The 21142-nt window shown below is 46.7% G+C and overlaps 1 protein-coding gene across 1 annotated transcript; it reads right to left on the reverse strand.

Annotated features, from left to right (window-relative positions):
* Nucleotides 1-782: 782 nt before the first annotated feature.
* NUP50 (nucleoporin 50) lies at nt 783-20809 on the reverse strand. The gene is made up of 8 exons (XM_068170653.1): nt 20487-20809; nt 17093-17171; nt 16045-16128; nt 12640-12835; nt 10391-11056; nt 9268-9343; nt 7046-7164; nt 783-4741 (listed from the first exon to the last, which is right to left on the reverse strand). Exons 2-8 carry the CDS (start codon nt 17159-17161, stop codon nt 4539-4541), a joined length of 1413 nt encoding a protein of 470 aa, XP_068026754.1. The 5' UTR covers nt 17162-17171; nt 20487-20809; the 3' UTR covers nt 783-4538.
* Nucleotides 20810-21142: the final 333 nt, after the last annotated feature.

A 21142-nucleotide genomic window follows, 5' to 3' on the forward strand; every position in this document is an offset into this window, starting at 1 on the left:
TGTGGGGAGAGGCTGAGGGAGCTGGGGGTGCTTAGCCTGGAGAAGAGGAGGCTCAGAGGAGACCTTATTGCTGTCTACAACTACCTGAAGGGAAGTTGTAGCCAGGTGGGGGTTGGTCTCTTCTCCTAGGCAAGCAGCACCAGAACAAGAGGACACAGTCTCAGGCTGCACCAGGGAAGGTTTAGGCTGGAGGTGAGGAAGTTCTTCACATAAAGAGAGACTGGCCACTGGAATGTGCTGCCCAGGGAGGTGGTGGAGTCACCATCACTGGAGGTGTTTAGGAAGAGACTGGATGGGTGCTTGGTGCCATGGTTTAGCTGATTAGAGGGTGTTGGATGATAGGTTGGACTCAATGATCTCAAAGGTCTCTTCCAACCTGGTTAATTCTAATTGTAATCAGGCAAACAGATTATTTCTGATCTTGACTACTTCAAAGGGAAGGATTTTTAGAGGTGGATCTCTCCATTCTTTTGGCCTGTAAGAACAGATTACTTCTGATCTTAACTCTCTCAAATGGAAGGATTTGTAGAGGTCAATCTCTTGGCACCCATAGCTCCTTCCACTGATCTGAATCAGCTCACCAAGCCTTGCAGGAAGCAAGCACGTTTGAGCTGGCTCTCAGCAATGACAGCTTTCACAGCTGGCTTGAGTAAGGGGCAGGGGAGGATGTTGCTGCTTCTGGCAGCATTAAAGCTGTGACTGGGATTGTGCAGGCAGTTCAACCTGCAAGCCACTGCCTGAAAACCTGATTTTGTGACTACAGCGAAGTGATGCACATGAGACACACATCTCCCATTCATTTATTCACATTTTCCATGGTGGTTTTCTTTGTTTGTTGTTGGTTTTTTACACTTCCTTAATGCATTAGAACTAAGGAAAACATTATCACATGACAAGTTATGCAAAACTTCAGTATCCACTGAAAAATTCAGGGCAGTTTGAAATCTGTTAACAGTTTGCAAATCATCACATTCAGCATCTCCATTGGATTTGCACTAGCTCATGCCACCGTTGTTCCATGTCAGTTGATCTCTGCACACAGGCACCAGCTACAGAACTTCAGCAAATGCAAATAAGTTAAGGCATCAGAAAGTCTTTAAGGACATTTTTAACTGTCAGAGTGCTGCAAAGGGAGCTGAGTTCTTAAAGAGTAAAAGCATACCTCCCAACTGCTTTACATTCTACAGCATGTTCATCTGAACTGCCAACTTTTCATCCTTCAGCTCAAAGGGATGAGCAGACGGCGTTGTGCTCCCAGGTAGATCATTTAAGTGCATTACACCCCCAAAAAACAACCCTGCATTTAGCAATTTATTGAAGTAAAAGTCAAGCCAAGCCTCATCATCTCCCTTACAGATGAGTCTGAACAGTAAAGGGAGCAGAGGTCTTGGTGTTTCTCTTGGGGCAGGTGAGAGAATTCGAAGCAGCTGCAACTCCAGGAGATAACTGCAGAAGGAAGAACGCACGATCCGCAACACTCCAACACCTATGTACAGCTGAAGCAGTGGTGGCAGTACCTCAAACTGGGTATGTAACAGTGGGGATCTAAGATCCAGCTGGTCAGCATCTACCCAGAGACAGGAATGCCTCACTGAGTTGGAATTCCAATGACAATCCCTTGCTTGAATAGCGTGTGCCACCTGGTTATAAAGGCATTGCTATAGTGACCTCTGTGTCTCCCCTGATGTTTGCTGTTAGCTGATTTTAGGCCTGTTTCTCTTCACAATCATCTCTGGCCTTTTATGGTATTTGTGTATTTTAGTCTTTCCTAGCTAGAAACTGAACATCAGGGGCAATGGTTTTCCAACAGTCCTGGAGAAGGGTCCTGCTTTATAACTGAGCACCAGCGAAAGCCTCTGACTGGCTTTTCCTGGGTCACAGTCCAGATAAGTGCAGGGTCAGTATGAAAGGTGCTGATTGAAAATCTCTCCCACTCGCAGCAAAATCTCTCCCTGCTCTTGCAGTGGCAACCTCCCTTACCTAAAACGTTTGAAAGCTGTGTTTGTGCATGTGTCTAACCTGCTAAGTAACTCCACATTCCACTGGCATACCAGCCCCTAGCCAATAAGCATGGATCTTGCTGAAGAATTAGGGTGCCTCATCTCAGCCTTTGTCACACCAAAGTGTTAGATGCTGCCATGGATAGGGAAGGTTTCATTTTTCCAACAGGAGTTATTGCAATGCTACTTCTTTTTCCTTGCCCCCTGAGCTCACCTTCAGAACACACTCCCTTAAAAACCAGGGGAGAGCTGTGCTGGCTCTCGAATCGCTTTGCCAGCTCTAGAATTGGACCAGCAATATCTGTGTGCAAAGCCCCCCAGCCTGCCTTGCTGCAGAGGCAGAGCCTGAGGCGAGGCAGAGGAAGCTCAGCTTGTCCCTCAGTCGGTTGGTCCGCGTTTGGATGGAGGAAGAAAGTTACATACCTGTGAGCTTTCAAAGGTAAACAAACACAAAGCCAGGCACAGACAAAAGCAAAAATCCACTGAGCCCTTGGGCATTTCACCTGAGCCTGGGATAAACTCTCAGGCCCCGTTCTGCTTTTTCAGTCACACACAATTAAACAGGCTTGCCTTCAGCTTCTGGCTGCCCCATTTAGCTATCAGCAAGACTCATTTGTAACTAAAAGCACATTGGTTTGAGGAAAGTAATGTCACTGACTTTTAAGTACTGAGCCAGATGAAAAGGGGAAAAAGCCAAAAGGCACCAGTTTGTATTTCAAATATTTGCCATGGTGTCTGAGCTCCCCTTAGGTTTGGCTGTTAGAAATGCAACTCGTGATCCCAGTGTAGCTGAAACAGCAGCAAAGGCCTTTGTTTTTGAACTTTGGTCGAGAGAGCCATGGATCCCAGGAAGCTTTTCCTCCTTTCAGTTAAAGAGGGGGAGAAAAAAAGGCCATAACCTGAATTGTGCAGTGAATTGAGGACTAAAGGCAGCTGTTTGTCCTGCCACAGGGAGCAGTGGGGAGCAGGTAGGCTGTGCTGTGGCTAATCAAACGGTGCCAACTCCTTCGTCAGCTAACCCACAGCATAGTAGTGTGCATTTCCAGGCCCTCTCTGACAATTGCATCATGTTGCTTCTTCAAAGAATGGGATGGTTTTTTCCCCCCTCTGTGCAGCATTAGCCAGAGGCAGGTTGGCACATTTCTTCTACACCCCAGAGCTGGTCCATGTGACAGATCTAGGAGCAGTTCAAGTTAATATTATCTAGCTCTAGAGTGGCTTCCAGAGCTGGAAGTGAAGCAGAAGAACAATTAGTAGAGGAGGAGTTTCCAGCAAACAAGACATGAGAAAGAAAAGGATTAAATCATTACATGAGGTCTGATAAAAGTTGAGATGGAAACTGAGAACAGAATGAATTATTGCCACACGGTTGATTAACACTGCTGAAAACTAAGTTATGGATAAACCCCAGTGCTCCCTGCTGGTCACAGAAAGCTTCCCCTAAAGCTGCCAACTACTGCTTTACTTCCTGCAATGCAGTAAAGCACTGTAGTTTCAGCACAGGGCAAAAATCATTCCTGACACACACACACCCACCCTTATGCATGTATTCTTGGCAATGGCCAGAGGCAATATAAAGACCCTATAAAAATCCTGAAATCTGCTTGTGAAAAGAGCTTTCCTCAGAAAAGTACCAGCAGCAAGACAAGTACAACATTTACAGCTCTGCCTCTGCGGGGTTGCAGCTTCAGCCCAAAGCAGCAGGGAAGAACACCTCGGAGGGAGCGCAACGCAAGTGCAACCCTTTGCCTCTGACCTGTCAGAAGCCAGTGCAAGCCAGCTGTGCTTGTGGTCCAAGGTAAACAGTCTTCCAGTTGTCTGCTTGTACTATTGCACATCGTGACCTCGTTGCTACAGTAAGGACAGAACTGGCAGTTCTTCTCTAGGAAATGCTACTGTGGACAAGACTATGCAAGCAAGTTTTCTTCTAGAGAGCTGGAGATGCGGCCTCCGGGTCCCCACAGCGCACACATCTCTGAAGAGTCACCACAGTACAACAGACTCAGAGCGCTGCTGTCCTTCCTGTTGGGGTACAGTGCTGTCACACAGTTTGAAACACTGAGTCTCACCAGCATATGACAGACCAATCACAAGTGAAAATCTGCAATCTAGAAACAGTTTTGACAGTCTAAACTTCACCATCCTCCCTTCTCCCACAGGAGGCTGTTGCATTGCACTGCAGTCTGTGAGGAAGCTCTGGTACCATCCTTTTGTACTCTGATTTCGGTCCGTTTGGTCACACTGACCGGCGTTAAAAATATATGGTTTCATTTCAAATCAATGTGCTTCATCCAGCAAAGGTCCTACACACAGAGAGAGACTGAAAAATGAGGGAGCACAGTCCAAGGCTCATGTTCTAGTAAAGCTTTTATTAGCTAGTTTAGCTTTTCCTCACAGAACCTTTCCAGAATTCCTTTAACAGTTCTTAATATCAGAGTAAAGAGTTAAGTGTTCAAGTGAAGTTATGGAAGGGGGGGGGGGGAAAAAAGAGCAGCAGCAGTTTGGCAATAAATCCTCAAATCACTGACTGCAACTTAATTAAGCCTCCTTTTTCTCCAGTAAGATTTTGTGCAACTCATCTGCATCCTCGCTTGTCTTCACCCTGATTAACATAGTAACAGGAACAGATGGATTCTTCTCGTCGACGGGTGGGTTAGGAACGCACACTATAAGAACATTGTTCTTCCCGGTTCTTGTGCATGGCATCTTCGGTGGAATGAGAACATTCAACAGTATGTTTCCTGCATGTGAGGAGGGGGGAAGAAAAAACAACCAAAGGACGACAATTAGCAGTTTCTCAGCCCTTGCTGCAATATAAATGTTAGTATACTTACTAAACGGGGGTTTAAGTTTGTGTTTGGCAGGAAGGCAACTCACGAGTGTCATGGTACACTCGTCTCAATCTTCTCTAACCATCTGTTCATGGCCATTGCTCTCTCAGATTTCTTTCCTCATTACGAAGGAGGAAATGGCTGAGAATGCTGTGTCCTCCTTTTTTAAAGGGAGGAGTCTGAAGAATATCAAATGACAGCAGGGACACACACGGGTGGGGGTCGGCAGAGGAACAAGGGAGAAGCAGCTAACGAGAGGAACCAAGTCACAGTGCTTAAGCTTGCGCAGGTTACTCGCTCTGACCGCCACGCACAGCTCATCAGTGAAAGCAAGAAGTTAGCCTTAACACAGATACAGACATGTTAATCTAGAATGGACTGACTATGCTGGCAAACTACTCTGTGTCCTCAAATCGTGCAAGGCATCTGATGGGGTCTGTCACCAGGTTACCAACACCAGCTCTACATCAACTTGTTAGGTCAGGTGAGCGAGTCGGACAGCTTCGGTGTTAGTGGTCTATTAAACCAGCTGCAAACACAGTCAAATCTGCTGCCACAGAAGATGCACACGTTTTGTAAACCTGGTAAAGGGTCAGAACACGGGAGTGGCATTTAGGGAAAAGTCACTCTTCGCCTTCCCTTCCACTTCAGTCTTTCAACACAGTGAGAATATTTTTTTAGGAAAGGATTAGAGCACTGTGTGAAGATAGCAGAGAGGAAAGTAAGTGTGCATCACTAGGACTGGAGAAGCTCCCAGCAACCAAGGCTTGGGCACACCAAGCTGAAATGTCTCAGTGGACGAGCCGAAGAAAAAGTGAAGACTTCCTCATACATCACCTCAGATGAAGGCAGAGGGAATGTAAGTCAACGCCATGACAATTAGCGTCAGCTGAGTGAAGAATCAAGACTTGTGTTAAAGAGGAGGTAACTCCAGGAAAGCAAGGTTTCACCCACGCTGTTCAGCACCTCCAAACACCCCAAGGAACGCTGCATTGACCACTCTGCCCTACATCCACCTCCAGCTGTACTGCCTAGAAGTGTCCTTCAGCTGGCACGCCTCATCTCCACTGAAAGAATTAATGGTTTACAAGTTCTGAAAAGTGCCCTTCACAGGCCTGGCAGAGCCTTCACAGCCTCCCTAGAGTGCACTGCAGACCGGAAGTGATGCCACATGCACCAAGGGCCTACAGCACAGCGTGGCTTTAGTCCCCACGGTCTCTTAAACAGAGTATTTATTCCATTTTAAGGAAGCTGACAAGTGCATGTCAGCCTCACATGCATGCTTATTGGAACCAGGTACTGAAGGGAAGCAAGGTGTTTCAACAATGGCTATCAGAACATTGATTTGCAGAGTTTGAGGGCAGAAACGCTCTCCAGCCACAACACTGAGCCTTAAAAACCTTACTGCGTCAAGCCCCGCTAATGCCTGAAAGCAGTGTTTGTGGTTTTCTTCTTTTAGATTAGCTTCCTGTTCATGTTCAGCTCAAAAGGTACTCTGAGGGACTAGCACACTGCACACAGGCAGTTCCAGTTCTGTAGAGTCAACCTACCATTTGTGAGCCACCTGAAGCTCACAGGCAGACACCAGCCTGCATTTAAGAGCAGTGCATACAGCAAAATCTTGCATGCCTGACCCATGCAATGCTGCCCTTCATGCCCAAGCATGTAGGCCTGCATGGACAAATACTTGCATGTTCAGGATGAACTGCAGACAAATGAAACTTGGCCTGCAACACTGAAGTGGTAGAAGCCCCACCCAGGCTGGATGGGGGGCTGAGCAACCTGCTGTAGTGTGAGGTGTTCCGGCCCACGGCAGGGGGGTTGGAACTGGATGATCCTTGAGGTCCCTTCCAACCCTGACAATTCTGTGATTCTATCTTTGTTGTTCTTCATTCATCAAATCCTGAAGTGTGCTTCATGGTGGCTCGAAAGCCACATGTGAAAGCCACACTCAAGTCAGGGATGGAGAAAAGTTAGTCAAAAAGGGGGGGAGCAAGAATCCCCAAACATACACCACAACCTTTTACTTCCTTGCACTGCTTTGTAATCCTCCTTACAGGCATTCCACTGCTTGTCCCAATACTCAAAATGATCTTTAACAAAGCACAGAAACATTTTCACTCATGGAGCCTCTTGTGCTATGGAACAACACAAACCCTAATGCTTAGCAGGGAATCTCACACCGAGACTCGCTGCCAGAAGGAGCCTGCTTACCGAGATTGGTGTCTGCTCGGACTAGGAGCTGAGTCTTTTCATTTCCTGCTGGTTTTAAGTGTAATGTTCCTACACCTTTTTCTTTAAATTCATTATCCTTTTTGTAGAACAGTTTGCACCTGTAGGGAAAAAAACAAACAAACAAACAACAAAACAACCCAAACAACCTTGTTTGCACAGGTATTGAGAGGTGAAATACAAAGACACACACACACAGCTATGGGACTGGGTACCTCTGACTCTCAGCAATCAGGGGTAGCATAAATCTTTATTATTACTGACCTTGTTTAATGTGCTTACAACTAGGACTTCCAGTTCAGAAAGTGAAAGCTCAATGTTGCTTTTGGTAATGAAATGACTTGTAGTGAAAAGTAAAATGCACAGCAACCTGCACTCAGGATGTGGAAGGTAGCAGTAAGAGACTCTTTGAAACCACAAACGACAAAACCATAAGAACTTGTCATTCCCTTCTGAAGTTACAATAGGACTTTCATGGAAAGCATAAAACTCTTCTTTTTAAGCAGGGTCCTCCAGGGAAAGGCAGAGAGTCTCAGGGGTGGACCCAGGATATGACAAAATTTTGTTTGCAACATCCCATAATTCTCTGGAGCATGTCCAGTGAAGGGCCACGAGGATGGTCAGAGGGCTGGAGCTCCTCTCCTATGGAGACAGACTGAGAGAGCTGGGGTTGTTCAGTCTGGAGAAGTGAAGGCTTCCAGGAGACCTTATTGTGGCCTTCCAGTATCTTGAGGGGGCTACAGGAAAGCTGTTGAGGGACTCTTAAGGGTGTCAGGTAATGATGGGACTAGGGGGAATGGAGCAAAACTGGAAGTGGGTAGATTCAGATTGGATGTTAGGAGGTTCTTCACCATGAGGGTGGTGAGACAGTTGAACAGGTTGACCAGGGAAGTGGCAGAAGCCCAATCCCTGGAGTTTTGAAGGCCAGGCTGGATGTGGCTCTGAGCAGCCTGATCTAGTGTGAGGTGTCCCTGCCCCTGGCAGGGAGGTTGGAACTGGATGACCCTTGAGGTCCCTTCCAACCCTGACAATTCTATGGTTCTATTACCTTACTCTATTTAACCTGGCAGCATGGTCAGCTCTTCTCTCGACCTTCCCTCTCTCGTACCAGGGAGGCACCCCTCTTATCTCCTGGTATTTTTACTGTGCAATCATGGCTTAGGCATGGGGGTGCAGTGCAGCCTTGATGGGCCTTGGGGAGGGAGCAAGGGGGGAAGAGGGCAGTTTCGGCCTGGCTAGACCAAACTACCCTGGAAATGGGGGGAGGGCGGGGGTAAGAAAGAGCACTGGGGTTTTGGCCTGGTTTTGGAGAAGGCTGAGGCCTGATGGGGTTCTGTGTTAAGCCCAGAATATGGACTTGTGTTATTTCATGTGTTTCACACTGTAGTTTGTAGTTCTTAATAGCAACTTCCATTTCATCTTCCAATATATTCTGTATTTCCATCCACATCCTGTGTGCAGTCATCTTTAGCTACTTGGAGAGCAGTTTTAGGGCCTGTCTTGCTCCATTGAACCAAGACCTAATAAACCTATTGCCATTCTTCATAAATTAGCACATACCCTCCCTCAGGTAATGCAAATGCCTTCTTGTGGAAGGACAAATTCTCTGCCAGGTGTTAAGCAGACTTGAACTACTGAACATGCTTTGAAAAACTGCTTCCAGTGAAGCCAGTCTTGTTTGCAACTTAAAAGTGCAACTTGTTCACTCCTTCACACAACAGTCAGCATTTTCAAACTGAAGTGTCTTATTTCAGCCTACACAAACAGCTGAGCACCTGATTGATTTTTCAGCAGTACAGAATGTTAGTTTTGTGGTACAAGACCTACAGTTCAAACTTAAAAATCCTGAAGGCAGAAACACCTTCATTTGTTAAAATCAGAAGCAGAACCCAACCTGGCAGAACCCAACCTGGCAGAACCCAACCTGGCAGAACCCAACCTGGCTTTTACTGCTGTGTCCAAAGAATTTTAGTAACATCTTACAAATTTCTGCCTGCAATTAGCTTCTTTGAAAAGTGGAACCTCTTTTTCTTCCTGGCTTCTAACAAGTTTTATAAACTAGGACATTAACAAGCTTTATTAATTAGGGAATCAAGAATGCACCCATCATCAGTTATGCTCTCCACCGAATACCAATGCACAGCTATGAATTTTCTATCCCCAAGCTGTAATTCTGTTCACCAGGCAAAGTTAAAGGCACTCACTTCTTTGAGTAGAAAGCATCATCCTCTTTTATTTCATTAACAATGACTTTTGGTGGCTCTTCTTCCTCCTCTTCTCCTTTAAATAAAAAGCATTAATGTGTTAGAGTTGTGGTTTTGGTGGTGTAGCTTCTTTACACTGTATTTGACACATCATGTGTCCTGGCCACGAGTGTCAAAATAGGTTTGAAGTCAATCTCAGCTCTGAAGCACTTCAGCTATAGAAAAAGCTTACTTTATTTTAACCCAGCCACTTCCTTCAAGCAACTCTATGCTCATGCTCCATTTAAATGGGGTAAAAAGATCTAATTCCAACTAAACAATCAAAAACCATTATAAAGCTCAGTAAGTCAAAAATCTTCTGTTGGAACCTACTGCATTTTCCAGAGAACAGCCTCAACAAATGGGTCCTAGTAAAGCATGATAAATACTTCTCCCAGCCAGGTTTAACTTGAGGGAAGGGAAACAGCTGCAGAAATGACATCCAAGACAGTGGCAGGATTGTGCTTTTTCAGTCCCTCTACTGCTAGTACTTCTATCAGTTTACTGTACCCTCCTCCTTAGGTAAACAGTAGAGTTAAACTGCCACTACTGTGTAACTTTATTGGCCTCACATTCTACTATGTAAGGTGTATGAAACTGTTCTGCATCTTATGCATTTTACTGAGGAGAATTCTTGATAAACACATTGGGAAAAGCAGCAGGATTGAAGTGTCCTGCAGGCTCAAAGATGCATCACTTGAAGTCTTGTACTGGGCTACAGAATGATATCACAGTTTCATAGTTTCATTCAGGGTTGGAAGGGACCACAAGGATCATCTAGTTCCAACCCCCCTGCCATGGGCAGGGACACCCCACACTAGATCAGGCTGCCCAGAGCCTCTTACTTTCTCTTACTGAAAGTATAACTCTGAGAGAAACACACAGGTTGTGACACCAGTGTCCTTTTAGTATTACTCAAACAGTCTGCAAGACAGAGGTATTTCCAGGTTAGTGCTACAGTTTTGCACTTTCAAATTCAAGAGCAACTATGATCCAGTTCCACTCAGCACTATTTCATGCTTGCAGTATCAAGGCCATAAATTCACAGCTCACCATTGAAATGGTGATTTTGAACAGAGCTCACCTTTGTCATCACCGTTGCCACCTTCTGTCTGAGCTTCCAACACGTTGCTGGATACCACAGTGGCAGACTTAGCCTGGTTTGTGTCTTTTCCAAACAAACCTGAACTCCCAGGAGAAAAGGAGAAAGTACTGAGCGCTCCTGAACCAAGAGAACCCAACACAGAACTGTCGACGCTCTTGCCAAAGTTGAACGAGACGCTCGACGTAGCTCCCGAGGATGGCTCTTTTGTTTCTGATGCAGCATCAGGCTTTTTCTCTGAGGTATCCCCACTTTTGTTGCTGTTAAACAAAAATGTCGATCCTTGCTGTAGCTTTGAACTCCCAAAGGCAGCAGCAGCAGACTCGGCGCCAGGCGTCTTGCCGCTTTCGCTTTCGGAGCCGCTGTCGCTCCCGCCCCCGTGCTGCTGCTCAATGTTTGCGAGGTACTTCTCATAGTCCCTGAAGATGGGCGTCAGGTCACACAGCGGGTTTGTGTTCACATGCTTCACTATCCAGTCACGCACAGAACAGTTTAAAGCTGCTAATTGTTTGTGGTAAACACCAGAGCTACAAACTTTGCTCTGGGCAGAGCCAGATGAGGACGGCTGGTTGCCTCCATTAGCCTTTGGACTTGCCGGCTTTTTCTCAGCGAATGCAGCAGCAGTGGGACCATTTGACATTGAGGATCCTAGTACAAGGAAACAAGGATTAGAACATGCCCCAGAAAGCACAGTTCTTAGAAAAGCTTAACTGACATTCTTGATATCTATCAAATCATTCTCAAGCTGTGCCAGGGGAAGTTTAGGCTGGAGGTGAGAAGAAAGTTCTTCACAGAGAGAGTTGTTAGCCATGGGAATGTGCTGCCCAGGGAGGTGGTGGTGGAGTCACCATCCCCAGAGGTTCAAAAAGGGACTGGATGTGGCACTTGAAGCCATGGTTTATAGTCATGAGGTGTTGGGTGACAGGTTGGGCTTGATGATCTTTAAGGTCTTTTCTAACCTTATTGATCCTATGATTCCTTGCTGCTCAGCTCTGTACCTTCTCTTGGATCACAACACTGTGCACCAGATACTATGGTACAAGTTAGATACTGTAACTGTTGGGGAACAGATCTAAGCTTCCTCAGTCTAGAAAAGCAAGCTGGTTCAGGGATAGACAAAGCAGAGGGAGCACACAGTTGTATACAAACAAATCCAACGAAATATTGTACAGAATATCATTTAAAAAAACCCAAAGGTTTTCTATTTCACCAAAGCCTGAATTCAAGCAGTTAGTAAAACATCAAAAATTCACTCACTTCTTGACTAATGCTGCTTTAAAACTACCTGAACATACTAAGCAGTCCAAGATTTTTCACACTTTGGCCTGGTTTCCTTATAAAAGCCATAACAAGCAAATTAAAAGCAGCCTCACTAAATATTTAAGTTTCTCCTACTAATTTAGTTAAGCTCATTGAAATACTCCAAGTTCCTCTAACTTCTGAACTCTGCCAGTGGTTTCTACTCTGTGGCCCACTGACTCTAAACCACTGTGGCAGGGTTACTATTTTGTATTTCCACCAGGAGACAGAACTTGAGGGACTACCAAAGCTTAAGACTGGAGGGAAGAGTTGCCAAAGCATTTCAAGCATCTCAAGGTCTCTTCCAACCTGGTTTGGTTTATTCTAAATAAATAAAGGTTTAAAATGTAGCTATGAATGTAACAGACAAAATTCCAGTGAGACTTTGCACTCTAGGAAGAACAGGGTGGGGGAAAGGTGAGGTTTTTTAGCTATGTAGCATGCATTTCCCAAAGACTGCAAAAACATTGCAGAAATAAGGCCTTAAGAAATATACACACAGAAGCTGCAGTCCTACTAAACAGGCAACTAAAGAGGCATTTCCCATCAGTTTGTGGGGGTTTGAGTTGGTTTTATTCAAATCAATTAACTGGGATGATTATTTAACTGGAACATGTTATCAGCTGCCTCATACTATTCAGAGAGTACCTCATGCCAGTGCCTTCCATCCCTATTTATGCCTATAAAGCTTTTACAGTACTAGATCAAATGCATTTGCCCCCCACCCCCTTATAACTGCATGCACTTGATAACCTGTGCCACCAGCAGCCTAAAATACTTTAAAGCAATCTTACCACAAAGAATAAAGTCTCAAAACCTTAAAGCTGAACTGCAGCAGGGTTGTCTACACTCCTTTTCTTTTTCCCCATTGCTGAATTAACCCTACAGGATCTTTATGGCTGAATTTCTTGTCGCATGCTATGTAAACTTACCAAATGCTGATTGTGTTTCGGAGGTGGTCTTTAAACTGGTGAAAGAAGGAGTGCTAGAGACAGTACTGCTTCCATTGGAGAGCCCTTCTAAAGGCTTTATGCCTGCACCATTACCAAATCCACTGAAGCCACTTCCTCCTTTTCCCGAAGGCAACAAAAAGCCTTTAAAGCCTTTAAAAGCTCCTCCGCTCTCAGACTGCGGAGTAGGAGAAGAAAGGAGGGAGGGGAACAGCAACACCACCAACAAAAAGAAAGAAGAGAGAGAGAACCAGTTACATACATCTCCTCCACACAAAAATCCCATCCCCACTTGACTTTCCTCTAGTTCAGTGTGCCATTTTGTCCATGACTCCCAGTCAACAACATAATCAACGTTAATAACTTCCTTATGACACACATTGCTGCTGTTTGAAAGGACTCAGATGTCTGGTATGAAAATTAGCTAGATCCAGCAAGTAGATACATAAAAGTTGTTGAGAGCAGTGGATGTGTTTTGACTACCTATGGAGACACTTGCAGCACCTTATTTGCCCTACATAATCACACAGCAATATGTTGTAGTGGGAAGCAGACAATCAATATGATTGGTAATCAGGCTTCAACTTTATTGTTGGAAAGCACAGCTTATAGAGTATATTCAGCAGCTAAATGTGCACAGGTGTCATTATTCCATTAGCTATTAGTCCAGGGTTACATCATATTATCCAGCCTACTTGCTGTTAGACCTATGTGCAACTCCACAGTCTCCTTCCTCAGTAGCTCTTTGTTTCACACATATACTTTGTTTCACATACTACTATCTTGTAAGTAACAATTTCACATGCTGCTATCTTGTGAGAAACTGCAAGCAGTCACAGGGCTGTGGTGACCTTGCTGCATCAGCACACCAGCTAAGCTGTGAGCAGTAAACAAGAAGATGGAGTCTGGCCTACACACTCTGTTCAAACAGCTGTTCCACAGAACCATGCCCCTGCAATTCAAGCCATTCCTCAACAGCAATACCTACTTGCAGGCTTATTCTCGGCCACTTTTAGCATCCACAACTGCAATGAAGAATCCAACGCTTCAAGCCACTCACCCAAACTGCATCCCTTGTGGTCACCTATGTAACCTTTCAGGGATTTACCCAGAAACACTTCAGTGTGACTGATGAGAGAAGCAAAGAGACTGTATTTGACAGCATCATCTGTGTGCTGTCTGCAGCCTCTCCATCACCAGGTTCTGAAGACTGCCTCTGTAAGATGTGGTGGTTTTCTACAGGCACTGCCCATTTTAGGCAGTGCATATGATATCTTTTGGGATAATGAGGTTTTATCACTAGAAGTTGATTTTCAATGTCTGTGGAAAGCCATCAGAGGAAAACAGTTGTTCCTGAGTTTCATCTGCTTTTGCCACTGAAGAAACAGCAAAACTTAACCATTTTAGGTTCTGTTCCGGTATCTGGCACTATGGGCATCAGCTCTTTTTCTTTCCTGTCATGTTTTACCTCTTCTGATGCAGCCCTGTGTTTCTCATTTCATAGTATCATAGTATCAGTCAGGGTTGGAAGGGACCACAAGGATCATCTAGGTCCAACCCCCCTGCCATGGGCAGGGATACCCCACACTAGATCAGCCTGGCCAGAGCCTCATCCAGCCTGGGCTTAAATACCTCCATGGATGGGGCCTCAACCACCTCCCTGGACAACCCATTCCAGGGCTTCACCACTCTCATGGGGAAGAACCTCCTCCTCACATCCAGCCTGAATCTCCCTACCTCCAGCTTCATTCCATTCCCCCTAGTCCTATCACTACCTGAGATCCTGAGCAGTCCCTCCCCAGCCTTCCTGTAGCCCCCTTCAGATACTGGAAGGCCACAATGAGGTCACCTCGGAGCCTTCTCTTCTGCAGACTGAACAGCCCCAACTCCTTCAGTAAGTACTTTCATTCTGTCTCTCTCTGATCAGTCCTACCTACCTCTCTCTCTTTTTGGACATTCAAGCTAAACTGTAGTCTTTTTCTTCCATTTAGGAACTTTCAAGTTTATCTTCTTGTAAATATTTTTGAGGTTCCTTCCATGACCTCATCTGGTCTTCCATCTCTTCTGATTTTCAGACTTTGCCCAGCCTGTCCTAGCTCTTCTTCCATCTTTGATGTCTAACAGCTGTCTTCCCAGCATCCTCACTATTGCTACAGTCATCTGGTTCCCTTTCTCAACTGAATCCCTCCTGTCACAGTTGTGATTTCTTTCTTTCATCACCTGCTCCCAGTACAATACTTTAATTCACTGCACCTTCTACCACATTTGTGGCTAAAACTACTCTAGGCAAAAGTGGGATAAGACAGTTTCCTCATTTACATTGTTGGACAGCAAAAATCAAAAGCATGGGAGAAAATTTAGTCCCCAGCTGTGCCTAGTCCCATTCAATCCAAAAGCAATTGTAACTGATAGGTGAAGTGTCTGTCCTATTTCTAAGATGCCCTGTGGAAAGAATCTTTCATAGAACAGTATATTGGTCTCTTCTCCCAGGCAACCAGCACCAGAACAAGAGGACACAGTCTCAAACTGTGCCAGGGGAAGGTTTGGCTGAGGTGAGGAGAAAGTTCTTCACAGAGAGAGTTGTTGGCCATTGGAATGTGCTGCCCAGGGAGGTGGTGGAGTCCCCATCCCTGGAGGTGTTCAAAAAGGGACTGGACGTGGCCCTTGGTGCCATAGTTTAGTAGTCATGAGGTGTTGGGGGACAGGTTGGACTTGATGATCTTTGAGGTCTTTTCCAACCATATTGGTTCTATGATTCTATACCTCTATCAATAAAGCTTTGCAAGGAGTACAGTTTGGTTGGACTAGGATAATGTTTTCACAGGGACAAAGACCAACTTCCTTCCAATTTGTTATTGCAAAGAGTAGGTGGCACCAAAGCTCTTCACAGAGGGGATAAAAAAAAAGGTAATACTACACTTCACAAAACATTTGTTGTCCATTCTCAGAGCCCCTTAGTAGTTTGGCTTTTACTTATTTAGCCTCTGAGGCATACCCTGGACCTCCAATATGGATAACCAGTAGCTTTCAATTTCCAGGCTTCCATCTCTGCAAAGAATGAGACTGGGGCAGCTGGAATGCTGTTTTACCCATCAGCAGATAATGCTGTGTCTGAAGCACTGCATTTACACTTAGAAAGCACTCACCTTTCATCACCCACTATCAGCACTACCCGTTTGTTTTGTCCTAGACTTATTCTTGCTGTGGAAAATTAATTTGCAGAGTGACCTGACTGTATGGCACGTGCTCTCTAAACCACAGCTTTATGCACCAATCTTGCAGGCCCAAATAAACAACACCTGAGGTGCAGATGTCCTACTTTGCAAGCAAGCCCAAGCAACGACACCACCGAGGCTCAGGTTACTTTTGCTACGATGTTTCCCTTACCTCTGATCCAACATTCCGGCGCTTGGCTTTTTTAATGTCTCTGTTCTTCAGGACTTCTTCACTAGCTACTGAGAATGTTCCCACCTTTAGGAGGAAGGTAGGGAATCATTAGTCCAATTCTTGGCGTGCACGAAGTCTGTCTGTAGAGATGGCTAAGCTCAGGTTTTGAACTGAACTGTAACAGTGCTCTCTAGCAAACACAGGAAGGAGTTTAAAAAGGAGACAAACACAGAACATACACCCCTGTGACTGGCCTGCCAGCTGCTGGAGACATCAATTGATGCTTCCCAAACTGTCTGTGTTGTTCCTTTGTGCCATCTCAGTTTTATTACAGTGTGTAATCCCACATTTTCTTTGTGTTAACAGGCTGCAAGAGATCTTTGCTGAAGGTCATCTGTCAGTGTTGCACTGTTACATACAGCCTTCAGTTTGGAGAAGATATATTGAGATGTGTGCTGTAAGCCAGTCTCCCTTAGCCTGCTGCTGTTCAAGTCTTATCAAAGGCAGCATTTATTGCTGCCCTGTAATAAATGAGGAAATGGAGGTTTCTTACATTCAAATTTCTGGAAGAGTACTGCTTGTTTTCTTTTTCACACTTAATACTTCTATTACCACAGAAGCTAGCAGAGTTTGTTTAGAGACAACACATGAGGCATAACTAAGTATGAGACACTAAGTGTGAAGGTTTCTTTTTAACATTTGACTGCTCAGTGAATTCCCCTGGCTGTGTAAGGATGTTCAGCTAAGCACTCCAAATGAACATAGCTCTTAAAACAAACTTTTACTGACTTAAAATAAACCAACAAAACAAAAACAAAATAATCAACATAAAAAAAGAGACACCCCCCCCAAATACATGAAGAAAATGTGTCTCAAGAAATCAAGAAATCAAAACTGCTTCTCCTGTGAACTCAAATAGCCATCACAAGTTTAAGTGTTCAAAAGGATTATGTATTTTAACAAGCCATTAAGAAGCACTTAACTCTCCTACTACATGCAGGGGGCAGGGATGGGGACTGTGGATGGTGGAATCTAACAGATACCCTACCTCCTCAGCTTCATCCTCCTGATCCCAGTTTCTGTCAGTCAGTTCCTTCTCTGCAATCCTCTTTGCCATTTTTACACAGCTGCAGAGGAAAAAAGAAATACACTGAATCAACTGCATAGAAATTACAGCACCAGCAACAGTGATCTTCAATTTGCACTACTTAGAACAAATAATGGGAGCCAGAGTTAATACAGAAGTAGGTCAAAATGAGAAGGACAGTTGAAAACTGAGTGTTTCTAATAATAATTCTGGAAACAACCACCAACAGCACTTGAGGTTAAAGTTGTGGTGATAAGTTTTATTTGATCTTAAATTCAAACAGCAGAAACATGCAACTGAATCATGGGATACATTTCCTTCAGCGTCAGTGCTGGCTGGAGAAATTCAGTCCCAGGACCACCCATATACATGGTCACCACTTACTCTGAATGGGGGACAAGAAAATTAAAAGATGGAAAAAACATATCTGGTTAAAACATTCCACATTCTGCTCCATCTTGCCTCATGGTATCTCTGTGAAGAGCAAGAGAAAGGCAAGTTGGTTTATAGCATCTCAAACAGCAAGGAGGACCCACTGAAGCAACTTGGACAGATAGCTTGGGCAGTAAGACAATGCTTCCCTAGAAAAGACAGGATGTTAGGAAGAAGTTCAACACAGAGAGAGTGATTGCCCATTGGAATGGGCTGCCTGGGGAGGTGGTGGAGTCACCATCACTGGAGGTGTTCAGGAGGAGACTTGATGGGGTGCTTGGTGCCATGGGTTAGCTGTTTGGGTGGGTTGGATTGGTTGATGGGTTGGACCAATGATCTTGAAGGTCTCTTCCAACCTGGTTCATTATTATTATTATTATTATTATTATTATTATTATTATTATTATTATTATTATAGGGAGAATATTACTAATGAGAAATGTGAAAAGTTCTGCTGCAAATCAATCAGACTTGTTTTCCACCAGAGGACAAAGGAGGAGTATCATGGATTTTAGAGCAATTAGTGTAAGCAGCCAATCCTCATTCTGCTGGTTGTAATGTAAAGGAAATCCCAGTTTGGAGAAGGAATGTCTGCAACAGTACTAACTTCTGAGTTCCATTTACTGAAGTACAACCTGGTCAGATTAAAAAAGGGAGAACAGAAAAAGAACCCACAAATAGTTTCATTTTGGAACTGAAAAGTGTAACGATACATGTGTGCTGAATTTCAGAGCTGCAAAAGGTAATGATGCATGGCCCTGGTGAGACCCCACCTGGAGTACTGTGTCCAGTTCTGGAGCCCCTATTACAAGAGGGATGTGGAGGTGCTGGAAGGTGTCCAGAGAAGGGCCACAAGGATGATCAGAGGGCTGGAGCACCTCTCCTATGACGACAGACTGAAGGAGTTGGGGCTGTTCAGTCTGCAGAAGAGAAGGCTCCGAGATGACCTCATTGTGGCCTTCCAGTATCTGAAAGGGGCCTACAGGAAGGCTGGGGAAGGACTGCTCAGGATCTCAGGTAGTGATAGGACTAGGGGGAATGGAATGAAGCTGGAGGTGGGGAGATTCAGGCTAGATGTGAGGAGGAGGTTCTTCCCCATGAGAGTGGTGAAGCCCTGGAATGTGTTGTCCAGGGAGGTGGTCGAGGCCCTGTCCCTGGAGGTGTTTAAGCCCAGGCTGGATGAGGCTCTGGCCAGGCTGATCTAGTGTGGGGTGTCCCTGCCCATGGCAGGGGGGTTGGAACTAGATGATCCTTGTGGTCCCTTCCAACCCTGAATGAAACTATGAAACTATGGCTACAGAAATCGTGTTTAGCTGGTGAAATAGTCTTAAACAGAACAGTAAATCCAGCTGCAGAGCAGTCTTGCAGATCCCACATGTCCAATTCATGAATTTTGGTCTGACACAGCTCTCAAATAAGGTTAAGTTATTAGGGTCTTTTGGTAGCACAGTGACAAAATACTGAAAACAAACAAACCGACCAAACCAACCACAAACCCCAAACCATCTTTTAAAGTTGTACCAGCTCCCCAGTCCAGTTTCCTGCAAGGGTATACAAACACTTGCAACCAGAGGAAGCCAATATTTCATCTCTTTCGTAACAGCCAGAGCTCAAAGGCTAGTTAAACCTACAATTACACCACGGGATTCCACGGAAGATCAAATTACCACTTTTAAGCCAGCCACTGAGGCGTGACAAGCACGTTAACTAGAAAGACTGTTCTGCACTAATAAAAGAGAGGTAAACCCGTTGGCCTTGATGCTAGGTTCTTTGCAGCTACCTGTGTTTACATGGCTTCTCTACATCAACACTGACAACAGAAGACAAGAGAATCTAAGGTATGAAGACGGAAGGAAGAGCGTCCTTGATGTATTTTTCTAACCTGTGAAATAAGCAGCAGAAAACCACCTCTATCTATCGGATACTGCCAGCCTTCGATGACCTTTAGCAGCAAATGTGCTGGACCGCTTGAGATACAGCTCTTTTTGATTTAAAACAGGATAAAATTTGTTGAACTACTACAATCGACACAGCACCTACAGCTGCCCCACTTAATGCAGCAGCTTGAGGACAAGAATTTCACGTTTGCGTTCTACCACTGTCACCTCTCTATGCGTAAGGCTACAAAACCCGCGCTGTGGGAGCGCCCAACCTAAAACCAAGATAGCAAAGGAAGTCACTGGCATCTCATCACGCTTCCAAGACCAAGCAAGCGGCGCACGCCTAACGCGGCAGGCACTGCTCCGTCCCGCGCTGCGGCACCGGGGCAGGGAGCGCCTGCGGAAGCCGGGCTGCCGCCGGGCAGCCACCGACCCCCGTTTCTCCTTTTCCTCGGTTTCGGCTAGGCTCTTTGGTTTAAGATGCGTAGTCCCGCTAGCCTCCTTTCCGCAGGCCTAGCTGCCGTTCCCGGGAACGCGCTCTTCCCCCTCGCACGCCAAGCTCTGCGCTTTCACAACAGCAACTCGCCAAAATGCCACCACCCCCCCGGCACCGCGACGCGGGTCCTGGCGAGCCGGCAGGCTCCGAGGGGAGACTCGCTCTCTGCTGGGCACCACCCTGGCTGGCAGCCCTGTTTGAGGCCCGCAGGTGACAGGCGCAGCCGGACCATCCCTTCTCTTCAGCCCCGTTTGAAATCCACGCGCTCTCTGCAGCCAGCGCAACCGCGCGGGGCCGCTCCCGCCGGCGGGAGGCGCACAGGGCCGGGCGCCGCGGGCGGGGCACCAACCGCCCGGCAACGAGGCCGAGCTCTCTCCTGGGACGCCGGTACGGCCGCCTGCTCGCCGTAAGCACCGGATCCGGGCCTACTGCCGGCCTCAGCCCTGCCCCGCGGCGCGGTGCGTCCCGTCCCTGCCGCGCACGTCAGAGGCAGCGAAGCGGGCGATCCCAGCGGGAGCGGAGAGGGGAGGAGAGGGCTACCACTTACCCCCACGGCGCGTCCCCTCGGGGATGCGGAGCGGCTCTTCCACGCGATGCCGGGCTGTGGGGCCGAAGCTGCGGCCGGCAGGAGGCGGAGTCTGGTCGCAAACTGCCCGGGCCCGGAGCCCGCTCACCATCCCACGGTCTTCTCTCTGCCTCTGCGGCTAGTTGGCGGCGCTTAAGCCGGCGTCAGACCGCCGCCATTTCATCCCTCCCGAAAGACGGGGAACGAAATTGTTTGAAAAACCGAAGAGGTACGATCCGCCCGCGTCCCCGCGGCCGCCCGCAACGCGCATGCGCCCCGCTCCTCCCGCGGCCGGCGCTGCGGAGCGGCTGGCGGGGGGAAGGAGAAGGGCGGAGGCAGTGGCCCCACTACCGGCCACTCGGGCGCGGGTCACGTGGCTGACGCGGCCCAATGGCCAGGCTCGCCCTGCCAAAGGCCGGCCGGGCCGCGCATGCTCTCTGCTCAAGGCGCTGGGTCTGGCGCCGGCTGTTCGAATTGCCGTCACGTCAGTTCCGCTGCCGGCCTGTGTCGAGCGGCGGGGCTGGCCCCGGGGGGGTGGCAGTGTTGCGGCGCTTCCAGACCTCAAATGAGGCAGCGCACAGTCGCGCGTGGTTGGGAAGCTCCGCGCATCGTGCGCTAGCTCTGCCCGCCTCCCCGCC

Source organism: Melanerpes formicivorus, unplaced genomic scaffold (assembly GCF_026170545.1).
Source record: "Melanerpes formicivorus ecotype bairdi unplaced genomic scaffold, bMelFor1.0.p_v2 SCAF_3, whole genome shotgun sequence".
Lineage (NCBI taxonomy): Eukaryota > Metazoa > Chordata > Aves > Piciformes > Picidae > Melanerpes > Melanerpes formicivorus.